Source organism: Bos grunniens, chromosome 17, assembly GCF_055505025.1.
Source record: "Bos grunniens cultivar Pamir isolate PY7600 chromosome 17, Bosgru_T2T1.0, whole genome shotgun sequence".
Taxonomy (NCBI): Eukaryota; Metazoa; Chordata; class Mammalia; order Artiodactyla; family Bovidae; genus Bos; species Bos grunniens.
The window spans coordinates 31666452-31688906 of record NC_141181.1 but is presented as its reverse complement, the minus strand read 5'-3'; the positions used below and the strand labels follow the sequence as shown (position 1 = coordinate 31688906).

General features: G+C 36.2%; 1 protein-coding gene across 6 annotated transcripts in view; it reads right to left on the bottom strand.

Annotated features, from left to right (window-relative positions):
• LOC147355172 (uncharacterized) overlaps window positions 1-22455 on the bottom strand; it is an 814003-nt gene that overhangs the window by 155991 nt on the left and 635557 nt on the right. The window contains exon 5 of one of the 6 annotated variants that reach the window (XM_086346818.1): window positions 4864-4975. The exons of the other annotated variants lie outside the window; for them this stretch is intronic. Within the exon in view, the coding sequence (XP_086202944.1) occupies window positions 4944-4975 (32 nt within the window). The 3' untranslated portion in view covers window positions 4864-4943. Of the gene's footprint in view, window positions 1-4863; window positions 4976-22455 lie in introns of those variants that run through there. 6 annotated transcript variants of the gene reach the window in all.

Sequence of the window (22455 nt, the reverse complement as noted above, 5' to 3'; positions counted from 1 at the left end):
ACAACAGCAAAATACATACATACCACACACACACAGGAATACTACTCAGCCATAAAAAAGAATAAACCAATGTCATTTGAGGCAACACGGATGAACCCAGGGATTATCATACTAAACTAAGTAAATCAGAGGAAGACAAATGCCATATTATTTCACTTATATGTAGAATCTAAGACATGATACAAATGAATTTATCTATGAAATAGACTCATAGACTTATGGTTGCCAAGGGGCAGGGGCAGATGCGAGAGGGTTGAATTGAGAGTTTGAGATTAACAAATGAAGATTATTATACATAGCATGGATAAACAACTAGGTCTTACTATATATCAGAGAGAACTATACTCAGTATCCTGTGATAAATCACAGGATTCCATCAGTGGAATGGAATGGAAAAGAATGTGTGTGTGTGTGTGTGTGTGTGTGTATACACATGTGTATATGTATATATAATTGAATCACTTTGCTGTACAGTAGAAATTAGTAAAACATTGTAAATCAACTATACTTGAATTAAATAAAGTAAAACAGACAAACAAAAACAGAACAGTCTGACTCATACAGACCAATGGTATTTACTGGTTAATCACAGTATTCCTAAAAGTGAAACATGTAAGAAGGCTTACTAAATTCTTACTTGATCTATATAAGCAAGAAGGTTTGAGGTCAAGTGAATAAAAAGATAACCTAAATCATAACAGCAATGAGCCATTGTCTTTTTATTAATTCCCTGATTAGAGCCAGTTGACTAACCCAGAATCTCTGTAATGAAGAAAAGGTTGGGTCCCTTTGAGAAAGGATCCTTTTACACTGATAAAAATTTGTATGGCTAACCTTTCTCCAAGTCTTCACTAAAGGAATCCACACTCTTTTACCAGGGTAACTAGACATTAAGAAAAAGGAAGGACTCTGGGGGGGACTACTTGCCAGTATTTCTGAACTGACACTAATTCTAGGAGACCCAAAATGTCACTGTGGTCCACCAGAGTAGAGACTTATTAACTCAAGGTGATGAATGACGTTTTAGCTCAGGTCCACTTCACAATGGGCCCAACTGGTTCTTAAACCCACTGTGTGGTTATTTCTCCACTTGTAGAATGCATAACTGAAACACATACATTCAGCTGGCAGAATCCCTACACTGATTCCCTGGCCTGTGAGATAAGAGCTAAAATGTTGGGAAAGGCCAAATAGAAGCCAGTAGAACTATCAATTTAGGGAAATAGTAAACCAAAAAACCTACCTCATTAGAGGGCAGATTGATGACACTATCTAGGACTTGAAAGATACAGGGGTGATGAGTTGCACCACATCTTCATTCAATTCACTAATTTGGGCTTGTGCAGAAGAGAGACAGATCTTGGAGAATAACCACAGATTATCATAAGTTGAACCAGTTGGTGACTTCAATTGTAGCTGCCGTACCAGATGTAAATTATTGCTTGAAAACTTAACACATGCTCTGGTCCATGGAATATGGTTATTAATCCAGTCAGCAATATTCTTTGACTCCTCTAAATTAGGACTATATCAACTCTCCATCACATTATAATTCAGTCTGCAGAGATCTTGACTGCCTTTAAGTTCCCCAAGATATCACACTGGTGCATTACAATGATGGCACTATGCTAATTGGACCTAGAGAACAAGTAGTAACAACTACTCTAGAACTGGTGAGACATTTGTGTGTCAGAGAATGGGATATAATCTGACAAAAGTTCAGGGGCCTTCGACCACAGTGAAATGTCTAGGGATCCAAGATGTCTAGTGTGGACCCGTTGAGATATACCTTCTAAAGTGAAAGTATTAATCAGTCACGTCTGGCTCTTTGGGACCCTGTGAATTGTAACCCACCAGGCTCCTCTGTCCATGGAATTCTCCAGGTAAGAATACTGCAGTGGGTTGCCCTTTCCTTCTACACAGGGTCTTCCTGACCCGGGGATTAATCCTGGGTCTCTTGCATTGCAGGCAGATTCTTTAAAGTGTGAGCCATTAGGGAAGCTCATACATTCTAAGACAAAAGATAAGTTTTTGCATTTGGTCTCCCTACAAAAGTGAACAAACAAAAAGCACAACACCTACCAGGGTTTCTTTGGATTTCTAAGGTGACATATTCCTCTTTGGGTGTGTAACTCTGGCCCATTTACTGAGTGAACTTAAAAGCTGCTAGTTTTGAGTGGGACCCAGAACTAAAGAAGGCTCTGTACCAGGTCCAGGCTGCAGGGCAAGACACTCTGCCTCCTCATGCCACATAATCCAGTGGATTCAAAAGTGCTTGAAGTGGCAGATAGGACTGCTGCCTGAAGCATTTGTCAGGCCCCAATAGGTTAATCATAACTCAAACCCTTAGGATTTGGAGCAAAAATCTGTCATCCTCTTCTGAAAACTGTTCTCCTCTTGAGAAACAGTTTTTGGCCTGTTACTGGGCCTTTACAGAGACTGAAAAGTTAACTGTACTGTATCAGTAGAGTTTGGTTTTACTTCTATGGAAAACTCTACCTAGTACACATATGTCCACAATACGATTTATATTTAAATATCCAAGGCAACAACATTTAAAGTAGCCAAAAACAGGAAATAATCAACCAGTGAATTAATAAACACAGTGATATATCAATATAGTAAGATACTGCTGCTACTGCTGCTAAGTCGCTTCAGTCATGTCAGACTCTGTGCAACCCCATAGACGGCAGCCTACCAGGCTCCCCCATCCCTGGGATTCTCCAGGCAAGAACACTGGAGTGGGTTGCCATTTCCTTCTCCAATGCATGAAAGTGAAAAGTGAAAGGGAAGTCGCTCAGTCGTGTCTGACTCTTAGCGACCCCAAAGACTGCAGCCCACCAGGCTCCTCTGTCCATGGGACTCTCCAGGCAAGAGTACTGGAGTGGGGTGCCATTGCCTTCTCCATAAAAGAAATGAATACATGCAATAATCTTAGTGAATTTCAGTTGTCAATCAGTTCAGTTGCTCAGTCATGTCTTTGTGACTCTTTGCGACCCCATAGACTGCAGTACACCAGGCTTCCCTGTCCATCACCAAACTCAGAGCCTATGCAAACTCATAAACATCAAGTCGGTGATGCCATCCAACCATCTCATCCTCTGCTGTCCCCTTCTCCTCCTGCTTTGAAACTTTCCCAGCATCAGGGTATTTTCCAGTGAGTCAGTTCTTTGCATCAGGTGGCAAAGTACTGAAGTTTCAGCTTCAGCATCAGTCCTTCCAATGAATATTCAGGACTGATTTCCTTTAGCATTGACTGGTTTGATCTCCTTTCAGTCCAAGGGAAACTCAACAGTTATCTCCAACACCACAGTTCAAAAGCATCAATTCCTTGGCACTCAGCTTTCCTGACAGTCCAGCTCACATCCATACTTGACTACTGGAATAAGCATAGCTTTGACTAGATGGACCTTTGTTGGCAAAGTAATGTCTCTGCTTTTTAATATGCTATTATAACTTTTCTTCCAAGGAATAAATATCTTTTAATTTCATGGCTGCAGACATCATCTGCAGTGATTTTGGAGGCCAAAAAAATAGGCTTTCATTGTTTCCATTGTTTCCCCATCTATTTGCCATGAAGTGATGGGACCAGATGACATGACCTTAATTCTCTGAATATTGAGCTTTAAGCCAGCTTTTTCACTCTCCTCTTTCACTTTCATCAAGCTCTTTAGTTCTTCTTCGCTTTCTGCCAAAAAGGTGGTATCATCTGTGTACCTGAGGTTATTGATATTTCTCCCAAAAATCATGATTCCAGCTTGTGCTTCATCCAGGCCAGCATTTCTCATGATGTACTCTGCATATAAGTTAAATAGTCAGGGTGACAATATACAGCCTTGATGTACTCCTTTCCTGATTTGGAACCAGCCTGCTGTTCCATGTCAGGTTCTAACTGTTGCTTCTTGACCTGTATTCAGATTTCTCAGAAAGCAAGTAAGATGGCCTGTTACTCCCATCTCTTTATGAATTTTCCACAATTTGTTGTGATCCACACAGTCAAATGCTTTGGTGTAGACAATAAGGCAGAAGTAGATGTTTTTCTGGAACTCTCTTGTTTTTTCAATGATCGAACAGATGTTGGCAATTTGATCTCTGGTTCCTCTGCCTTTTCTAAATCCAGATTGAATATCTGGAAGTTCAAAGTTCAAGTATTGTTGAAGCCTAGCTTGAAGAATTTTCAGCATTACTTTGCTAGCCTGTGAGATTAGTGCAATTGTGTTGTAGTTTGAACATTTCTTTGGCATTGCCTTTCTTTGGGATTGGAAAGAAAACTAACCTTTTCCAGTCCTGTGTCCACTGCTGCATTTTCCAAATTTGCTGGCATGTTGAGTACAGCACTTTAACAGCATCATCTTTTAGGATTTGCAAAATTCAATTAGAATTCCATCACCTCCACTAGCTTTGTTTGTAGTGATGCTTCCTAAGGCCCATTTGACTTCACATTCCAGGATGTCTGGCTCTAGATGAGTGATCATACCATTGTGGTTATCTGGGTCATGAAGATCTTTTTTGTATAGTTCTTCTGTGTATTCTTGCCACCTCTTCTTAATATCTTCTGGTTCTGTTAGGTCCATAGCATTTTTGTCCTTTATTGTGCCCAAATTTGCATGAAATATTCCCTAGGTATCTCTGATTTTTTTGAAGAGATCTCTAGTCTTTATGATTCTCTTGTTATCCTCATTCTTTGCACTGATCACTGAGGAAGGCTTTCTTATCTCTCCTTGCTCTTCTTTGGAACTCTGCATTCCAATGGGTGTATCTTTCCTCTTCTCCTTTGCCTTTAACTTCTCTTCTTTTCTCAGGTATTTGTAAGGCCTCCTCAGACAATCATTTTGCATTTTTGTATTTCTTTTCTTGGGCATGGTCTTGACCACTGTTTCCCGTACAATGTCACGAACCTCTGTCCATGGTTCTTCAGGCACTCTCTCTTCAGATCAGATTGATTATATTATTTTCAGCCAAAGATGGAAAAGCTCTATACAGTCACCAAAAAAAAAAAAAAAAAAAAGACCAGGAACTGACTGTGGCTCAGATCATGAACTCCTTATTGCAAAATTCAGACTTAAATTGAAGAAAGTAAGGAAAACCATTAGACCATCCAGGTATGAAATAAATCAAATCCCTTACAGTTATACAGTGGAAGTAACACATAGATTCAAGGGATTAGATCTGATATGATAGTGAATCTCAAAAGCATTTTATTCAGAGAAAGAAGACAGACATAAAAGGTGACATACTATTTGACTCCATCTATTTGACATTCTGAAAAATGCAAGACTATAGAAAGAAATCAGCCCTGAATATTCTTTGGAGGACTAATGTTGAAGCTGAGGCTCCAATACTTTGGCCACCTGTTGCAAAGAGCTAACTCACTGGAGAAGACCCTGATGCTGGGAAAGATTGAGAGCAGTAGGAGGAGGCGGTGACAGAGGATGAGATGGCTGGATGGCATCACTGACTCAATGCACATGAGTTTGAGCAAATTCTGGGAAATAGTTATGGACAGGGAAGCCTTACATGTTGCAGTCCATGGGGTCACAAGAGTCCGACATGACTGCAACACTGAACAACAGCAACACAAATAGGAAGAAATCAGGTCAGTGGTTGTCATGGGCTGTGATTAGGGGGTATTATAGAACTTTTTAAAATGATGTGAATGTTCTATATTTTGTCCGTGGGGGTGGTTACATAACTGTTGGAGAAGGAAATGGCAACCCACTTCAGTATTTTTGCCTGGAGAATCCCATGGACACTGGAGCCTGATGCACTACATTCCTTGGGGTCGCAAAGAGTTGGACATGACTGAGTGACTAATGCTTACTTAACTGTATAAATTTGTCAAATTGAATCATGTGCTTTAATTTTTATTTCAAATTATTTAAAATTGCATGATTTAATTTTTATTTCATATGAATTTTACCTCAATAAAGATGAGCTTGAAAACAAAAAGAAATTGAACTTTAAATAATGTCCAAATTTCACACAGAAAAGAACAAAAAAGACTGCAGTGTTAGTTAGCCCATTAAAGATATTTTAAATAAAAGCATTAGGAATTTTTAACAATACAATCTATACATTTTGGTAATATTAATTCACCAAAAATATTTTCTGTTTATCTGTAGCTGATTTTCATCATTTATAAGGATATTTTTAAAAAGTGAAAACTGATCTCTTTTTGAGAAAATTTCCAAAGATGACTATAAAAGTCTAAGTAAGAGATGTTCATTGTATGAAGTGACAATGATTCAGTCTGGGCTCATGCCGAACAGGTAATGACAAATCTTATGAACTCTAGCTTCCTAACAAAAACCAAAATTTGCAATGTGGGTGGATTCAGTCTACAGAGTGGGGGGGGGGGGGAATATTGTTTGGCATGTATTTTGGCAAGATGTATGTAACATTCTAGAATAACACAACCTATAAAACTAGTTGGCAGTATTTATAAGAAAAAAGTCTGCCACTTAAAATTATGTTATACATTTCTTTTAAAAATGCCTATAACAGATTGTAATACAGCTCGCCTTTCAGAAATTGCCCAGCAGATGCTTTGTGTTTACATTTTGTTCAAAGACAATATTTCATTCATTCTTGATTAAATGTTTATATGACTCAAATTTAGGTTAACTTAAAATTATGTGTTTTATTTGAATTCTGAGAGCAGGAAATGCCCTGCCCCACCATGGCATAATGTAAAAGGCAAATTATTTCAAAATATTTCCTGGTGAAATAAACCTTTGTGTTTTGCACAAAGCATTTTATTAGCACTCATTAATACTATGCTCAGCAATTAAATTCTATATTGTGGTGGGCATTATAAAAGCTATAATGATTATTTTAAACCTGTCTTCAACAGAAGGTTATTTTTATATGTAATTTTAGAAACATAAACAATGCAAGTTGTAGAACATTATAAAAAGTTTCCATACAATGAGGCAGACTCATTCAGAAGTTTCAAAACTTTTAACTCAGAGGGAATAATCTGGGAAAATTCATGAAAACTATTTTTTTTAAGTTTAATGGCAGTGTAATTATATGGAGTTCTTATAAATAGCTTTTCTTGAAAATTTTAGATGAGTTTGAGGATAGAGGGAAATAAAAATAGTAGAAGTAGTTATGAGAGTCTCCATAGTAAATTAGGTTAGGAAATTTGGTTTTCTAAGTGTACTCTCAGAGTTTGTCCAGATACACATACTGCACTTTCATTCTAGTAACTTTTCATGGAAAGTATTTTTGTAGACTCTGATGAAATACCAATATATGCTATGGTGTTTCAAGGGATGAGAGTAAGGAAATACATGGCAAATATTTTAACAATTTTCCTATCAGAACTGGAAATGGATTTTCTTTCCTGAGATAAGAATAAGCAAAACATGGAGAAATATAATACAAGAATGGCAAAGATCAGTGCCATACAGGACATGATTGTGTGTGCATGCTCAATCCCACAGCTCAGAAAAGCAATGGGTTTAACATATATCACGCTATGAGGAAAAAATAAATTTTTTCATTAACATTCACTGACATTGTTACCTATTTACTTTGATATGATAAGATCACATTCTTTACTGAATATTGCTATGATTATCTGAAACAAATAATATTTAGAAAATATATATTAATATGCTATGCTATGCTAAGTCACTTCAGTCATGTTCGACTCTGTGCGACCCCATAGATGGCAGCCCACCAGGCTCCCCCGTCCCTGGGATTCTCCAGGCAAGAACACTGGAGTGGGCTGCCATTTCCTTCTCCAATGCAGGAAAGTGAAAAGGGAAAGTGAAGTCGCTCAGTCGTGTCCGACTCTTAGCGACCCCATGGACTGCAGCGTAACAGGCTCCTCCGTCCATGGGATTTTCCAAGCAAGAGTACTGAAATATAGATCAATGGAACAAAATAGAAAGCCCAGAGATAAATCCACGCACATATGGACACCTTATCTTTGACAAAGGAGGCAAGAATATACAATGGATTAAAGACAATCTCTTTAACAAGTGGTGCTGGGAAATCTGGTCAACCACTTGTAAAAGAATGAAACTAGAACACTTTCTAACACCATACACAAAAATAAACTCAAAATGGATTAAAGATCTCAACGTAAGACCAGAAACTATAAAACTCCTAGAGGAGAACATAGGCAAAACACTCTCTGACATACATCACAGCAGGATCCTCTATGACCCACCTCCCAGAATATTGGAAATAAAAGCAAAAATAAACAAATGGGACCTAATTAATCTTAAAAGCTACTGCACATCAAAGGAAACTATCAGCAAGGTGAAAAGACAGCCTTCAGAATGGGAGAAAATAATAGCAAATGAAGCAACTGACAAACAACTAATCTCAAAAATATACAGGCAACTCCTACAGCTCAACTCCAGAAAAATAAATGACCCAATCAAAAAATGGGCCAAAGATCTAAATAGACATTTCTCCAAAGAAGACATACAGATGGCTAACAAACACATGAAAAGATGCTCAACATCACTCATTATCAGAGAAATGCAAATCAAAACCACTATGAGGTACCATTTCACACCAGTCAGAATGGCTGCGATCCAAAAGTCTACAAATAATAAATGTTGGAGAGGGTGTGGAGAAAAGGGAACCCTCTTACACTGTTGGTGGGAATGCAAACTCGTACAGCCACTATGGAGAACAGTGTGGAGATTCCTTAAAAAACTGGAAATAGAACTGCCTTATGATCCAGCAATCCCACTGCTGGGCATACACACTGAGGAAACCAGAAGGGACAGAGACACGTGTACCCCAATGTTCATCGCAGCACTGTTTATAATAGCCAGGACATGGAAGCAACCTAGATGTCCATCAGCAGATGAATGGCTAAGAAAGCTGTGTTACATATACACAATGGAGTATTACTCAGCCATTAAAAAGAATATATTTGAATCAGTTCTAATGAGGTGGATGAAACTGGAGCCTATTATACAGAGTGAAGTAAGCCAGAAGGAAAAACATCAATACAGTATACTAATGCATATATATGGAATTTAGAAAGATGGTAACAATAACCCTGTGTACAAGACATCAAAAGAGACACTGATGTATGGAACAGTCTTATGGACTCTGTGGGAGAGGGAGAGGGTGGGAAGATTTGGGAGAATGGCATTGAAACATGTAAAGTATCATGTAAGAAACGAGTTGCCAGTCCAGGTTCGATGCACGATACTGGATGATTGGGGCTAGTGCACTGGGATGACCCAGAGGGATGGTATGGGGAGGGAGGAGGGAGGAGGGTTCAGGATGGGGAACACATGTATACCTGTGGCAGATTCATTTTGATATTTGGCAAAACTAATACAATTATGTAAAGTTTAAAAATAAAATAAAATTTAAAAAAAAGAGTACTGGAGTGGGGTGCCATATGTCAATATTTATTTCCTGGTGATTGGACAGACATTCTTATGAAAGATTAGAAACTGGGAAACCAATCTACTCCCTCACATTCTCCCTCTCTCATTCATGTGTCTATATGTGTGTGTGTGTGTGTATGTGGGTGTGTATTCTATAGAAACATACAAGCTAATAAGCTGCATGCAAAGGAAAATTTTTAACAAGAAGGAAAGTCCCCACTCCAAAGGTGTTTCTTAAGGACAAAATTCTCAGAGATCTGTGGGGCAAGAGTAAGTTGCATATGCTGCTTAAATGGTGAAACAAAATATTTCATTAGATCAGAAGGACTTTATGCTAAAAGTTAATCTGTGTAATGTTATTATAAATATAATTTTAAGAATTTACAACAAACAAAAACAATGAAAGTAGAATTTATAGAACATATCAAAATGAAATCACATTTGGCAATTACTCCCATACTGTGAATCTTCATAGTCTTTGTATATAATTTTGAGTCTATTTTTCAAAACAAACTAAGTCAGTAAACAAAATGCTATACTCATAAACAACTAAAAACAAAAACATATAAAACTTACTTCCAAAAATTCCTTTTTGAATTTATGTTTTGGCTAAAAATTTTCAGAGCAAAAAGGACCAGGTGCTTATGCTATAATGTTTCTACTTCTTATGAGCAAAAAAGAGAGAGAATTTGGGTTGTGGTTTAGAATGAAAGGTTGACAGGAGAGAAACTAGACCTCAATGAATGTTAAACTTTTGTGTGTAGCTTCAGATACTTTTCAAAATGTAATTTAACTATTTTTTTCCTCACAATGATGGCAGGAAAAATATTCCCTGAGTCATTCCTCTTCCTTTGGTAGTATTATGGGAATAGTTTCATAGCTATTAAAAAATACTCCAAAATATTTTTAATGAATTGTTTTTCCCTAAAATATTTTTCCTTTAAAATATGTGATTTATTGTTGCTAATCTTTTCCTCTTCTCTGGGCAAATACAAAAGAAAAACAAAATTAGAATAATCTAGAGATTAGAAGTCTTTCTTCAAGATTGTATGGATTTTCCTTATTGGCTTCTTGCAATGTTGGCATTTTCTGATTTATTTTTTTAATGTGAACTTTCAATCAAAAAAATTGAACTCAACTTTAAAAAACAGATAATATGTAATTTAGAATTACGTATTTTAAATTGTCTACTTAAAATTACTTGGACTTCATGGATTTTATTAGTGAAAGGAAATATTTATACCAAAAAACTGCCCAAAAAGCCCCCCTCAGGGCAATACAACAGGTCCTAGGATTACTAGAATGTAACATTTGAGAAAATAATGGTTTCTAGACAGAAGAGTAGCCTACTACCATTTTGGAAAGAAGTATTTGTAGTATATGGCTGTTTGCATAAAAATGTCAAGTATTCTATCATGTTGGATTTTGTTATAATTAGTTATGAAAGTGAAGTCGCTCAGTCGTGTCTGACTCTGTGACCCTGTGGACTCTAGCCCACCAGGCTCCTCCATCCATGGAATTTTCTAGGCAAGAGTACTGGAGTGGGTTGCCATTTCCTTCTCCAGAGGATCTTCCCCACTCAGGGATCGAACCTGGGTCTCCTGCATTGCAAGCAGATGCTTTTACCATCTGAGCCATGAGGGAAGCTAATTAGTTATGGTCCTACGACAAACATATGACTCCAAAATTTAGAGACTTAAAACAATGAAAACCATTTTGGTTTTGCTCATGGTTTCTGCAGGAATTTTGTTTTTGCTCATGGTTTCTGCAGGAAGTGCCTGACTAAGCTCTTTAGTTTGGGGTCTCTCACACGGTAGCAGCCCCTACCCCAACTCTGGTAGGGGCCATAGTTGAGACAGTGAAGGGGAATATGGAGGATCTGGAGCCTGTGCAGGCCCCTTTCTCTTCACTTCTGCTCAGGGCTGCTCCATGCAGTCTCTCAATGGCGGTTGGTTTGGACTTTTTCTACATGGTAGCCTATTTGCCATCAGACTCCTCACATGGCAGCTAAAGGCTCCAGCAAGCATGTCTGCTGAACCAACATGGCACCTGCTTGGCCTTTTATGACCTGCCCTGAAAAGACACCTAGCATCTCTCCCACTGTACTCCAGTGGTGCTAACAGTCACAAAAATCTGCCCAGTTCTAAATGTCACCGTCACACTGTAAGAAGAGCAAGTGGGATGGCAGTTAACACTGAAGTTATCTTGGAAAGTACAACTTTATTAAAAATGCATTTTGTTTTATTAAAACTGATGTCAATTTATAAAATAATTTAGTTGGATGCAAAAGTAATCAAAAAATAAAAACTAATTTAAGTAAAAGAAAAATTATGTCAAAGAACCATAAACACATCATAATAGTCATAAACATCATAAACATTTAAACATGTCATGAACACTTTAAAAGAAAACAATAATAAAAAGAGATTTCTTAGGCAGTACACTAAGTCTGCACACCTTGACTAGGAGCTTCATATTTTCATTTGATGCTATTCCTTCAACAATTATGATAATTATGGATTGTTGTAGAAACTTTACATTATAGCTACAGGATAACTTTTACACACATCTTTACTCAGCCCTCTTTGCTTCTTTATAAAGTAATGCTGTTTTCAATGTTAAAATAAGAAAAAGGAAGGTCAGACAATTCATTTTTCCTGTTAAGAAACAGAATACCTCAGGATAGAACTTTTGGTAGACAACAATATCTGTATAAATGCTTATATTTCCATTCTTTCCATATGCTTTTGCTGTATTAGTGGGTGATGATATGTATATTAGAATCTCCAGGCTTCAAACAAGTCATTTCAGAGGAAGACAGTAAATATATGATAGCTAATGTGGTAGGTGTGCCTATGAAACATGAAGGTGAAAGTCATCTGACAAGTTCAGGACACCCTGCTGCCTTACACACAGGGCGAGGGGGAAAATAACTATTAGAATAAAGTTAGAGTATTTCCAAACATGCACAATTTTTAGAAAGTAACACTTTATAGTTTTATTTAACCTTCTATTCTAGATGTTGTACACTTATTATTGTTTCCCACTGTCTTCACTCTTTAGCAGTGGCAAATGCAACATCTACCCTGTAGCCAGGAGACAGATGGACGGAATCTTCTTAGACTTCTATAATCACAGTGAAGAGTGGACTGCCAGGAATACAGAAGTCAAGGACCACACTTACACTTCTCTTATCTGGCGAGCTCCCGAAAGTCAGAGACCATCACCAATTTAGTAGTCATGGAATTGGGATAAAAAATGAAATAAAAAAGGAAAGGGGGAAAAAAAAATGTGGATTGTTCCTAGAATGATTCCTATTTTCTAAAACAATATTAGTAGTAATGATACATTTGAAAAATGCAAATAAATAACTCCTATTAACTTCTTGCCAAGGAGGCAGTTGGCTTGGAAAAGAGTTAGCTATGTCTTTGTATAATAATTACATTCCCTTTCAGATGACAATTGCTAATTACAGTAATTTTAGAAATTATCAAGGATTATGATATTACAAAAGCTTGAAATCATATATATATTAAGTATAATTGGCATACACATTAGTTTTCATTACAAAGAGGTTAATTGAAATAATCTCTAAATTCCACAAAAACAAACACCAATTTTAGGTGTTTACAGCCATAAAATTCCCCAAGCTTTCACAATTACTGCAACTATACTGACGATCCCCTTTTCTGAGCCCCTCATATTTACATTATGGAATGACAGAAATTCCGTGATTGAAATTAAAGTCAGATTGAGGTCTTATTGTAATATTTTATCTTTTAACAAAGTTAAACACTGGGTCTTAAATTTGGTGAAATTATTCCAATTCCTCTTTTAAAATACAAGAATATTGACATAACACCTAAGTGTTAGAAAAATGTGAATTACCAACCTGTCAGTGTGGCAAAAAATTATTTTAGAGAAATTTATGGATAATTATAAGTAAAAAGCTCTTCACTATTTGAGTTTTCATGAGCATATTTCTACTCTACCACACCTCACTTCTGTAAGAGAAAACACATGAGATGTCAAAATATCTAAAGTAAAATAAATTTATATACTCTAAAAACATGCAGGTACAAGATACACTGCACACATTTAATATGGAGCATTTATAGAGTATTCATTCTCCTATTGTACAACCCAAAATGTTTACAGGTTATCATTCTTTGACAGCATTTAATATATAGTACATAGGTGGTCAATAAATTATTTTCCTAAGCCTTGTGAATTACTTAAAAAAATCCACCATGAAAGACCAGATGGCTCAACAGATTGGCAATTTATGAGCTAACTTTAATCTCTCACTGGACAAAATGACTAAAGGTCATTGTCATCTGCCATCTGCCATGTGAATAATGAAGTGGTGGGCTTAGTCTTGTTACCATAGACAGGTGCCTACCATAGAAAAGATGAGCCTCATTCCAAATGGAAATAATTTATTTACATCTCCAAAGAAAGACCTTTGATAAATGATGAAAGTTGAGTTTCCCAACTAACGCTGAAAAATAGCTCCAGGTTAAATTTAATAGAAAGTGAGAGACTAATAAAAGTGATTTCTAAACTTTCTATCTCAAAGAGTATAATTATTTCCCCATGTTTTTATGACATTGAGTCAATATATCTGCAGAATTAGAAGTTACTCTTCACTCTTCAAACTTTCAACTTTGTAGAACATTTTGCAAAATAATTGTGCATAGATGCTAGATTTATATTTAGAAAACATTAAGCATCAATAATATGTGTAGCATATAATATACTATTTAAAATCTGACATTTTTATTTTTAAATATGCATGTATATAATTTAGATTTTTAACTATATAGGATTAAGAAGAGAGAAGGCAGAATTCATGCTTTAGTCAGAGTGAATAAGAATGAGAAAGAGGGAGAGAGATTTGTAGGAAAAAAAATCTATAAGCATAATCTTGTTACTCAAATTTGAAAACCCCAAATATTTAAATATATTTACTGATATATGAGTTTCTGTGCTATAGTTAAAGAAAATAAGCCTAAATATCAATTATTGGAAAGAATCTGGCTAATGTTTAAAACAAAAATGTTGAGTAGAAAATTTGTGGTTAGGATTTCTTTCTTTGTCTGTTATTCATTTTTCCTTGAACACAGAGTGATTAAAATTTGCATGCATTGAGGCATCTTGGTTCCATTAACATCTTGCCAAAAGTGGGTTCTGGTGATTCTGGAGAAGATCTGAGGGGAGGCAGAGCCGCTGTACTTAAATAACTTGGAACCACAGAGCTTGGAAATAACTCACTTTTAATCTCTCTGATTAAATAATGGGGAAACTCATTAGTATCCCTCTAAGTACATGCTAATCCCCTTAACAGAGCAACAGTAGGGCTCAGATGTTGACAAGCAAATGGATACAGCAAAAATGTCATGATATCATTGCATTTTTATTTTATTTGCATTTATTTCCACAGCTATTTTTACCTCTAACAGATTTTTCACTTGCTGTTATGGTACAGTTTTTTTTAGTTAAAACTATTTAAATTTTTAAATATACTCAGGTTAAAGTCAAGTGATACTGAGACATGGGAAAATCCATAAGGAGCCAAACAATGTTTTAAAATTATGTAGAGTTTATACTAATTTGTTTCATTATATACTTAGGAAATATATTTATATTATTGAATATTTCATGTTTCAATGTGCAATCACAGATTTTAATAAATATATTTTAATTATTTCAGCCTTTGCCGATTTTCAAAATGAATTTCCTTTTGTCCCCTTTAACTCTCATTTTTTAGGTCAATAGAATCTATTTTAATCTCATGCACATGATCTGTTAGGTGTTTTAGACTGATTTTGAGATCTCTGTAACTAGTCCCTTGCTACTTTTGTACTATTAATCTGTTAATCTAATCTGTTAAATTAAAATTCAACTTGTACCTGAAAGCTTAATTCTTAACTTTTGCCTTAGGTATGGTAATGGTTTCCTTATTTAATTTATCGTAATTGAGTTAATGTCTAGATTCTCTCATGATTATCATGGTGCTAAGTAACTGGTAGCCCTATCTGACAGTTCCTCTGCATGCTAAATTGCTTTAGTCCTGTCCAATTCTTTGCCACCCTATGGGCTGCAGTCCTCCAGCCTCCTCTGTCCATGGAATTTTCCAGACAAGAATACTGGAGTGGGTAGCCATTCCCTTTTTCAGGGTATGATCCTGACCCAGGAATCGAACCCAGGTCTCCTGCATTGCGGGCGGATTGATTCTTTACCGTCTGAGTCACTAGGGAAGTCTGACAGTTCCTGTCTGCTGACAAACTTCTCTTATACTCATCAGCTCCGTGTCTGTAGACTTTGAAATATAACATTTTTATGCTATTTTTCCCCTGGTGTTGGAAAATTATTAATATTATTGGTTAGACTCCTAATAGCAGTTCTTTTCTTCAGATTATAGCCCTTCTGATATCATATTCTTCCTTCAGGATATACCAACTGTGTTTTCCCTCTTTCCTTTATCAGAAGAACCACCTTATATATTTTTTCTTCATTTGACTAAGCTTCTTGGTATCCTAGTCATGAAACAGGCAATAAATATTATGCTTAAAAGTACAAAGTATTTTATTTTTTACCTTATTCACATACATTCACACTATATTAACTTTTAAAATGTATATATTAATAGTTACAGTTACCTGCTTTGATGAATACAAACTAGGGTAATGTGATAAAAAGGAAGGGGGAAGAGAGGAAGGAACTGATTTAACTAGGATGGTCACATGAAAATGATTTAGACAATACTTTTTCAGGCAATGAAGTACTTCATGGAAAACAGGTTTCATATATATTCAGATGAGTGCAACCAAAATTTTATGGAAGGCAAGTAAAGTTATTTGGCCTTTTACCAGATAAACAGAAAACAAAACAAGGTTTCTGCACATCAAATATTACAATCTAATATCAAGATACATAAGTAGAAAAAGATCAGTACATTAAGACAATGTCCAATAAATTATTTATATACATATACACTTACTTTGACAAATGTACTATTTGAGGTTAAAAAAATAGGTTAAAATAAAGTGCAAAAGGCTAAGGGAGTACAGTAGAAGCTACATCCTATTAGAGAAAATAAGAAGCTATTCACTTCACTGGAAGTACTGATGCTGAAGCTGAAGCTCCAATACTTTGGCCACCTGATGCTAAGAGCTGACTCTTCAGAAAAGACCCTGATGCTGGGAAAGATTGAGGGCAGGAGGAGAAGGGGATGACAGAGGATGAGATGGTTGGATGGCATCACTGCCTCAATGGACATGAGTTTGAGCAAGCTCTAGGAGATGGTGAAGGAAAGGAAACCTAGTGTGCTGCAGTACACGGGGTCACAAAGAGTTGGACATGGCCAAGGGACGGAACAACAACAACAGGTACAGATTAGTTCTAAGTAGCAGAGACACAGAAAAAAGACAAGGCAAGGATAAAGAGAATACATATGAGGTAATTATTAGAGGTGGGCTTCTCAGGTGGTACAGTGGTAAAGAATCTGCCTACCGATGCAGGAGACACAAGAGATGTGGGTTTGATCCCTGGGTTGGGAAGATCCCCTGGAGTAGTAAATGGCAACCTGCTCCAATTTTCTTGCCTGAAAAATTCCATGGATAGAGGAGCCTGGTGGGCTATAGTCTGTGGGGTAGCAAAGAGTTGGACATTACTGAGCTCACACACAATTCCTAGAGGTAAAGAAAAATAAAAGCATAAATTCCGTCCAGAAAGTTTTATGTAATCCATTTGGAAAGAAAAAGATCAAATGGTAGAATATGTGAATTAAAAGCACAGTAAAGTAGGTTTCATCATGCTACTGCTTTGAATAGATGTTGCATGTATATATTATATACACATTGATTTTAGATTTATATAAAATGCACATACATTGAGATGATCAGATGATTTAAATTATTTAGAAATTATTCCTCAAAGTCTATAAAACATATATATATAATAAAAAATATATGACATATATAAAATAAAATATATATAATATATATATATGTTTTTTATTTTATATATAAAAACACATATATAAAATAAAAGTTAATACTTCCCATTGTATAAACTCATTAAAAGAAAAAAAGTGAAAGAAATCTTGCTCAACAAATCAATGTGCAATTGCAGTTCCAGAGAGTAAAAGACTCTGAGTCGGTAGTGATGTATAAAAGACTATTTTGTACCATTCAATTGTAAAAAAAAAAAAAAAGAAAGAAAAGAAAAGAAAGAAAGAAAAAAAAAAGAAAAACAAACAGCAACAGTGTTTAAAAAATAATCACATAGCAAAGTATGAAAATGGCATGCAATTAAAAATGCATTGCTTCTTGCCCAAACCTCAAAATATGGCAATGGCAGATCATAACTAGCACTGGTTCCAAGAGTATGTGAAGGACTACTGGAAAGAAAGACAAGCAATACGTTTAGGATTGTTAAGGGATATATCCAGGCAATATATCCAGGCAAGAATATATCTCCTTGACATTAGGAGTTTCTATGAGAAATAAATTCTATTTTTAATAATAAGACATAATTACTTAAATCATTAAGAATCTCTATCTGTGAGCTATATTTACCTATTGTAAGTAACAGGATAAAACTAAACTTATATTTGAAATATTACAATTTAATATGGAAGAAAATAGGACATTTTAATTCTCTGTGGTTTATCTACATGGGGATATTAACTCTGAGGTTCATATACTGTTAGAAAAAATAAGTAGGAAATTAGGATCATTGCAAGTTCCCAGGGTGATATAGCCTACTTTTCTCAAAGAAAGTAAATTATAGTAGTTTTTATTCCTTAAAAACTATTCTATATTATTTTTGAGTCATTTTAATAAATATTAGGGTTGCCCTAGTTAAAAAATAACCTGATAAGGAAAGGCTTTTTTGGGGAGAACTACCATCACCATGAAAAACTTTATAAAATCATTCGGATACAACCACCTACATTTGCAGCTGCTTGCTTTTGAAAAAAAGTATTAATATATTCATACATTAATTCAATAACTATCAAGTACCTACTACATGTCTGGCACAGTTGTAGGGATTGAAGATTCAACGGTGAAGAAATGAGACAGCATCCTCTGCAGTTACAGTACTATTGTGGGGAAACATAATAAATAAGCAAACAATTTCCGACAGTGGCATATCGTGTCTGTTAACAGTCGGTTATATTAAAGAGTGATGATAGCAATGGGGAGAGAGTCACTTCCTGACTTAGAATAATTGCAGAAAGCATTATTGAGGATGCTTTGGATACAGGTATCAATTAGAAGATTTGAGGAAAGTACTAGGTTGGAAGAAGCACAAGTGCCAAAGTGAGAGTAAGAAATGAGCCTGGAAAGTTCCAAAAACAAAGAGTAGTTGTATACGGCTGAAATGCATTGATAAGGGGAAGAATCTCATGAGGCTGACAAGGCAGGCAGGTGCCAGGTAATCTACTATGCTGTAAGCCTCATTAGGGAATTAGATTTCATTGTAACTCCTATTGGAAGCTGGGAAGAGATCCATAATTATCACCTATCCATGCACTATACACTTCCATAGTGATTGAATACATAACCACAAAAAGGTGGGCCAAGGAGATACATTTATCAGCCTCCCCAATAGCTAAATACAGCCAGAGAATTTGGAACCAATGGAGCATAAGGTGCATAAACTGGTAACTTAAATAAACTTTCTAAAATTCAAATGCCATGTGCCTCCTCTTGCTTTTTGCCTCAGTGTCTCTTTCTTCCCTGCTGGCTGAAATGTGTAATGACTAGAGCTAGAAAAGGCCATCAACCCACTCCAGTGTTCTTGCTTAGAGAATCCCAGGGACAGAGGAGCCTGGTAGGAGGCCGTCTCTGGGGTCGCACAGAGTCGGACATGACTGAAGCGACTTAGCAGCAGCAGCAGAAAAGGCATCACTTGCCTGTAGTGAGCTTCTTATTGTATCATCTTTATATTAAGATATAATAAACTAGGTTCCTGACAATCTAGTGAGGGCAGAGTCCTGACATCAGCTGGGATCCCCTTACCATTCTACTGCTTTCTGAGATAAAAATAAAACCCTGTCTTATTTAGGTTAGGTATTTTGAGCTTTTCTTACTCACAAGAAAACCTAATGTTAGTTGATTTCTCTTAATGGCATTTTTAAGCAGAGAAGCATATGATTTCTGTGTTTACCAGGATAGTAAAATGCCATACAGTTTGACTCAAGTCTTGAAAGTCAAGAACAACACATTATGTGCCAAGTATCTCCTCATGACAAAGTTAGGCACTGGTCCACTTATTTGGGAATTGGAAGGATATCATTGAAAACCATTTAATTTCTCATAAGCAAACACTCTTCTAAGGGAAAAAAAATGGATTAATGTTGAAAAGACCAGAAGAGAAAAAGTGTTCCTTGGAGTCTGTGACACTCTGTGAAGAGTCATTTGTCCTTGAACTAAAGTCAAATAAGAGGGGATATAAAAGAACAAGTGAAAAGATTGACTAGGATCCCTTATTTCTGGGGATAAGGTGACAAAGAAATCTGAAGCTGAAAAATTGTTGTTAACAGTCTGAGGCTTCTAAGTTAACAAACATGGTCCCCTCCTTCTAAAGATGTCACAGCAACATATGTGTGATTATTTCTTAGGACAGTAAACCAGCTTGATGTTGCCTATTAAGCTAGAAGGGCGATAAGACACTAATAGAAAGGTGCAATTCATATGGCCTGAGCCACCTAGATCTTAGTTGCCTAGATCTTAAAGGTTTCTATTCCTAGGTTAACTAATGAAAGGAGAAGTAAGTTATGCAGGTCAGAGGATTTGTAATTAGAATTTCTCAGTGGGGACATTTCTGAATGAAAGTGCTATATGAAAAATTGTGAGATCTAAGTCCTGCCCTGAGAGCAGTGAGCCCTGACCTCTCCTGCTCATTGCTTCCCTTTCTTTCCTTTTTCCAGATCTGGGAGGATCCCAGGACAGGCTGGGTCGGGATGGGACAGGAGCAGAGAGGAAGCAGAGCCACAGAAATGAGATAGAGAAGATGCCGCGTGTCCTGTGCTGCTTCTTATAGCATGAAGAAAACCCAGGTTGAGACAGAAAAGAGGCCTGAATTTTAAACACTGTTTTGAAATTTTGCTGGCCATTTTAATTATCAAACAATAATTCTTGTGATTAGAAATGACATTATATCTTCTAAATGACCAAAAATGGAACCTGGTCTAAAATTGTTTCAAGACACAGCTAAAAGAGTTAGTTAAAAGAAGAATCTAGAGCTAGTTGCCTTGGCATGAGCTCTGTGTATGTATGTGTGTGTTTGAAAAGGAGAAAGAAAACTAAAATAGATAGCCAATGGGAATTTGCTGTATGACTTAGGGAACTCAAATCATGTTCTGTAACAAAAACTAGAGTGGTGGGGTGGGGAGGGAGGTGGGATGGAGTTTCAAGACAAAGGGCATATAGATATGGCTGATTCAAGTTAATGTTTGGCAGAAACCAACACAATACTGTAAAGTAATTATCCTTCAATTAAAAAATATTATTTTTAAAAAAAGTAAAAAAACACAAAAAAACTTGAGTATTCTTTAACTTGTACCTTACTGACTTGAGCATTTTCAGCACATAAGTAACATAATTTTTAAAAGCACTGGTGAAAGAAATCAAAGAGGACACTAATAGATGGAGAAATATACCATGTTCATGGATCAGAAGAATCAATATAGTGAAAATGAGTATACTACCCAAAGTAATCTACAGATTCAATGCAATCCCTATCAAGCTGCCAACGGTATTTTTCACAGAGCAAAACAAATAATTTCACAATTTATACAGAAATACAAAAAAGCCTCGAATAACCAAAGCAATCTTGAGAAAGAAGAATGGAACTGAAGGAATCAATCTGCCTGACTTCAGGCTCTACTACAAAGCCACAGTCATCAAGAAAGTATGGTACTGGCACAAAGACAGAAATATTGATCAATGGAACAAAATAGAAAGCCCAGAGATAAACCCACGCACCTATGGACACCTTATCTTTGACAAAGGAGGCAAGAATATACAATAGAGAAAAGACAATCTCTTTAACAAGTGGTGCTGGGAAAACTGGTCAACCACTTGTAAAAGAATGAAACTAGAGCACTTTCTAACACCATACACAAACATAAACTCAAAATGGATTAAAGATCTAAAAATAAGACCAGAAACTATAAAACTCTTAGAGGAGAACATAAGCAAAACACTCTCCAACATAAATCACAGCAGGATCCTCTATGACCCACCTCCCAGAATATTGGAAATAAAAGCAAAAATAAACACAAGGGATCTAATTAAAATTAAAAACTTCTGCACAACAAAAGAAACTATAAGCAAGGTGAAAATACAGCCTTCAGAATGGGAGAAAATAATAGCAAATGAAGCAACTGACAAACAACTAATCTCAAAAATATACAAGCAACTCCTGCAGCTCAATTCCAGAAAAATAAACGACCCAATCAAAAAATGGGCCAAAGAACTAAATAGACATTTCTCCAAAGAAGACATACAGATGGCTAACAAACACATGAAAAGATGCTCAACATCACTCATTATCAGAGAAATGCAAATCAAAACCACAATGAGGTACCATTTCATGCCAGTCAGAATGGCTGTGATCCAAAAGTCTACAAGCAATAAATGCTGGAGAGGGTGTGGAGAAAAGGGAACCCTCTTACACTGTTGGTGGGAATGTAAACTAGTACAGCTACTATGAAGAACAGTGTGGAGATTCCTTAAAAAACTGGAAATAGAATGGCCATACAATCCAGCAATCCCACTGCTGGGCATACACACTGAGGAAACCAGAATTGAAAAAGACACATGTACCCCAATGTTCATCGCAGCACTGTTTATAATAGCCAGGACATGGAAGCAACCTAGATGTCCATCAGCAGATGAATGGATAAGAAAGCTGTGGTACATATGCACAATGGGGTATTACTCAGCCATTAAAAAGAATACATTTGAATCAGTTCTAATGAGGTGGATGAAACTGGAGTCTATTATACAGAGTGAAGTAAGCCAGAAAGAAAACACCAATACAGTATACTAATGCATATATATGGAAT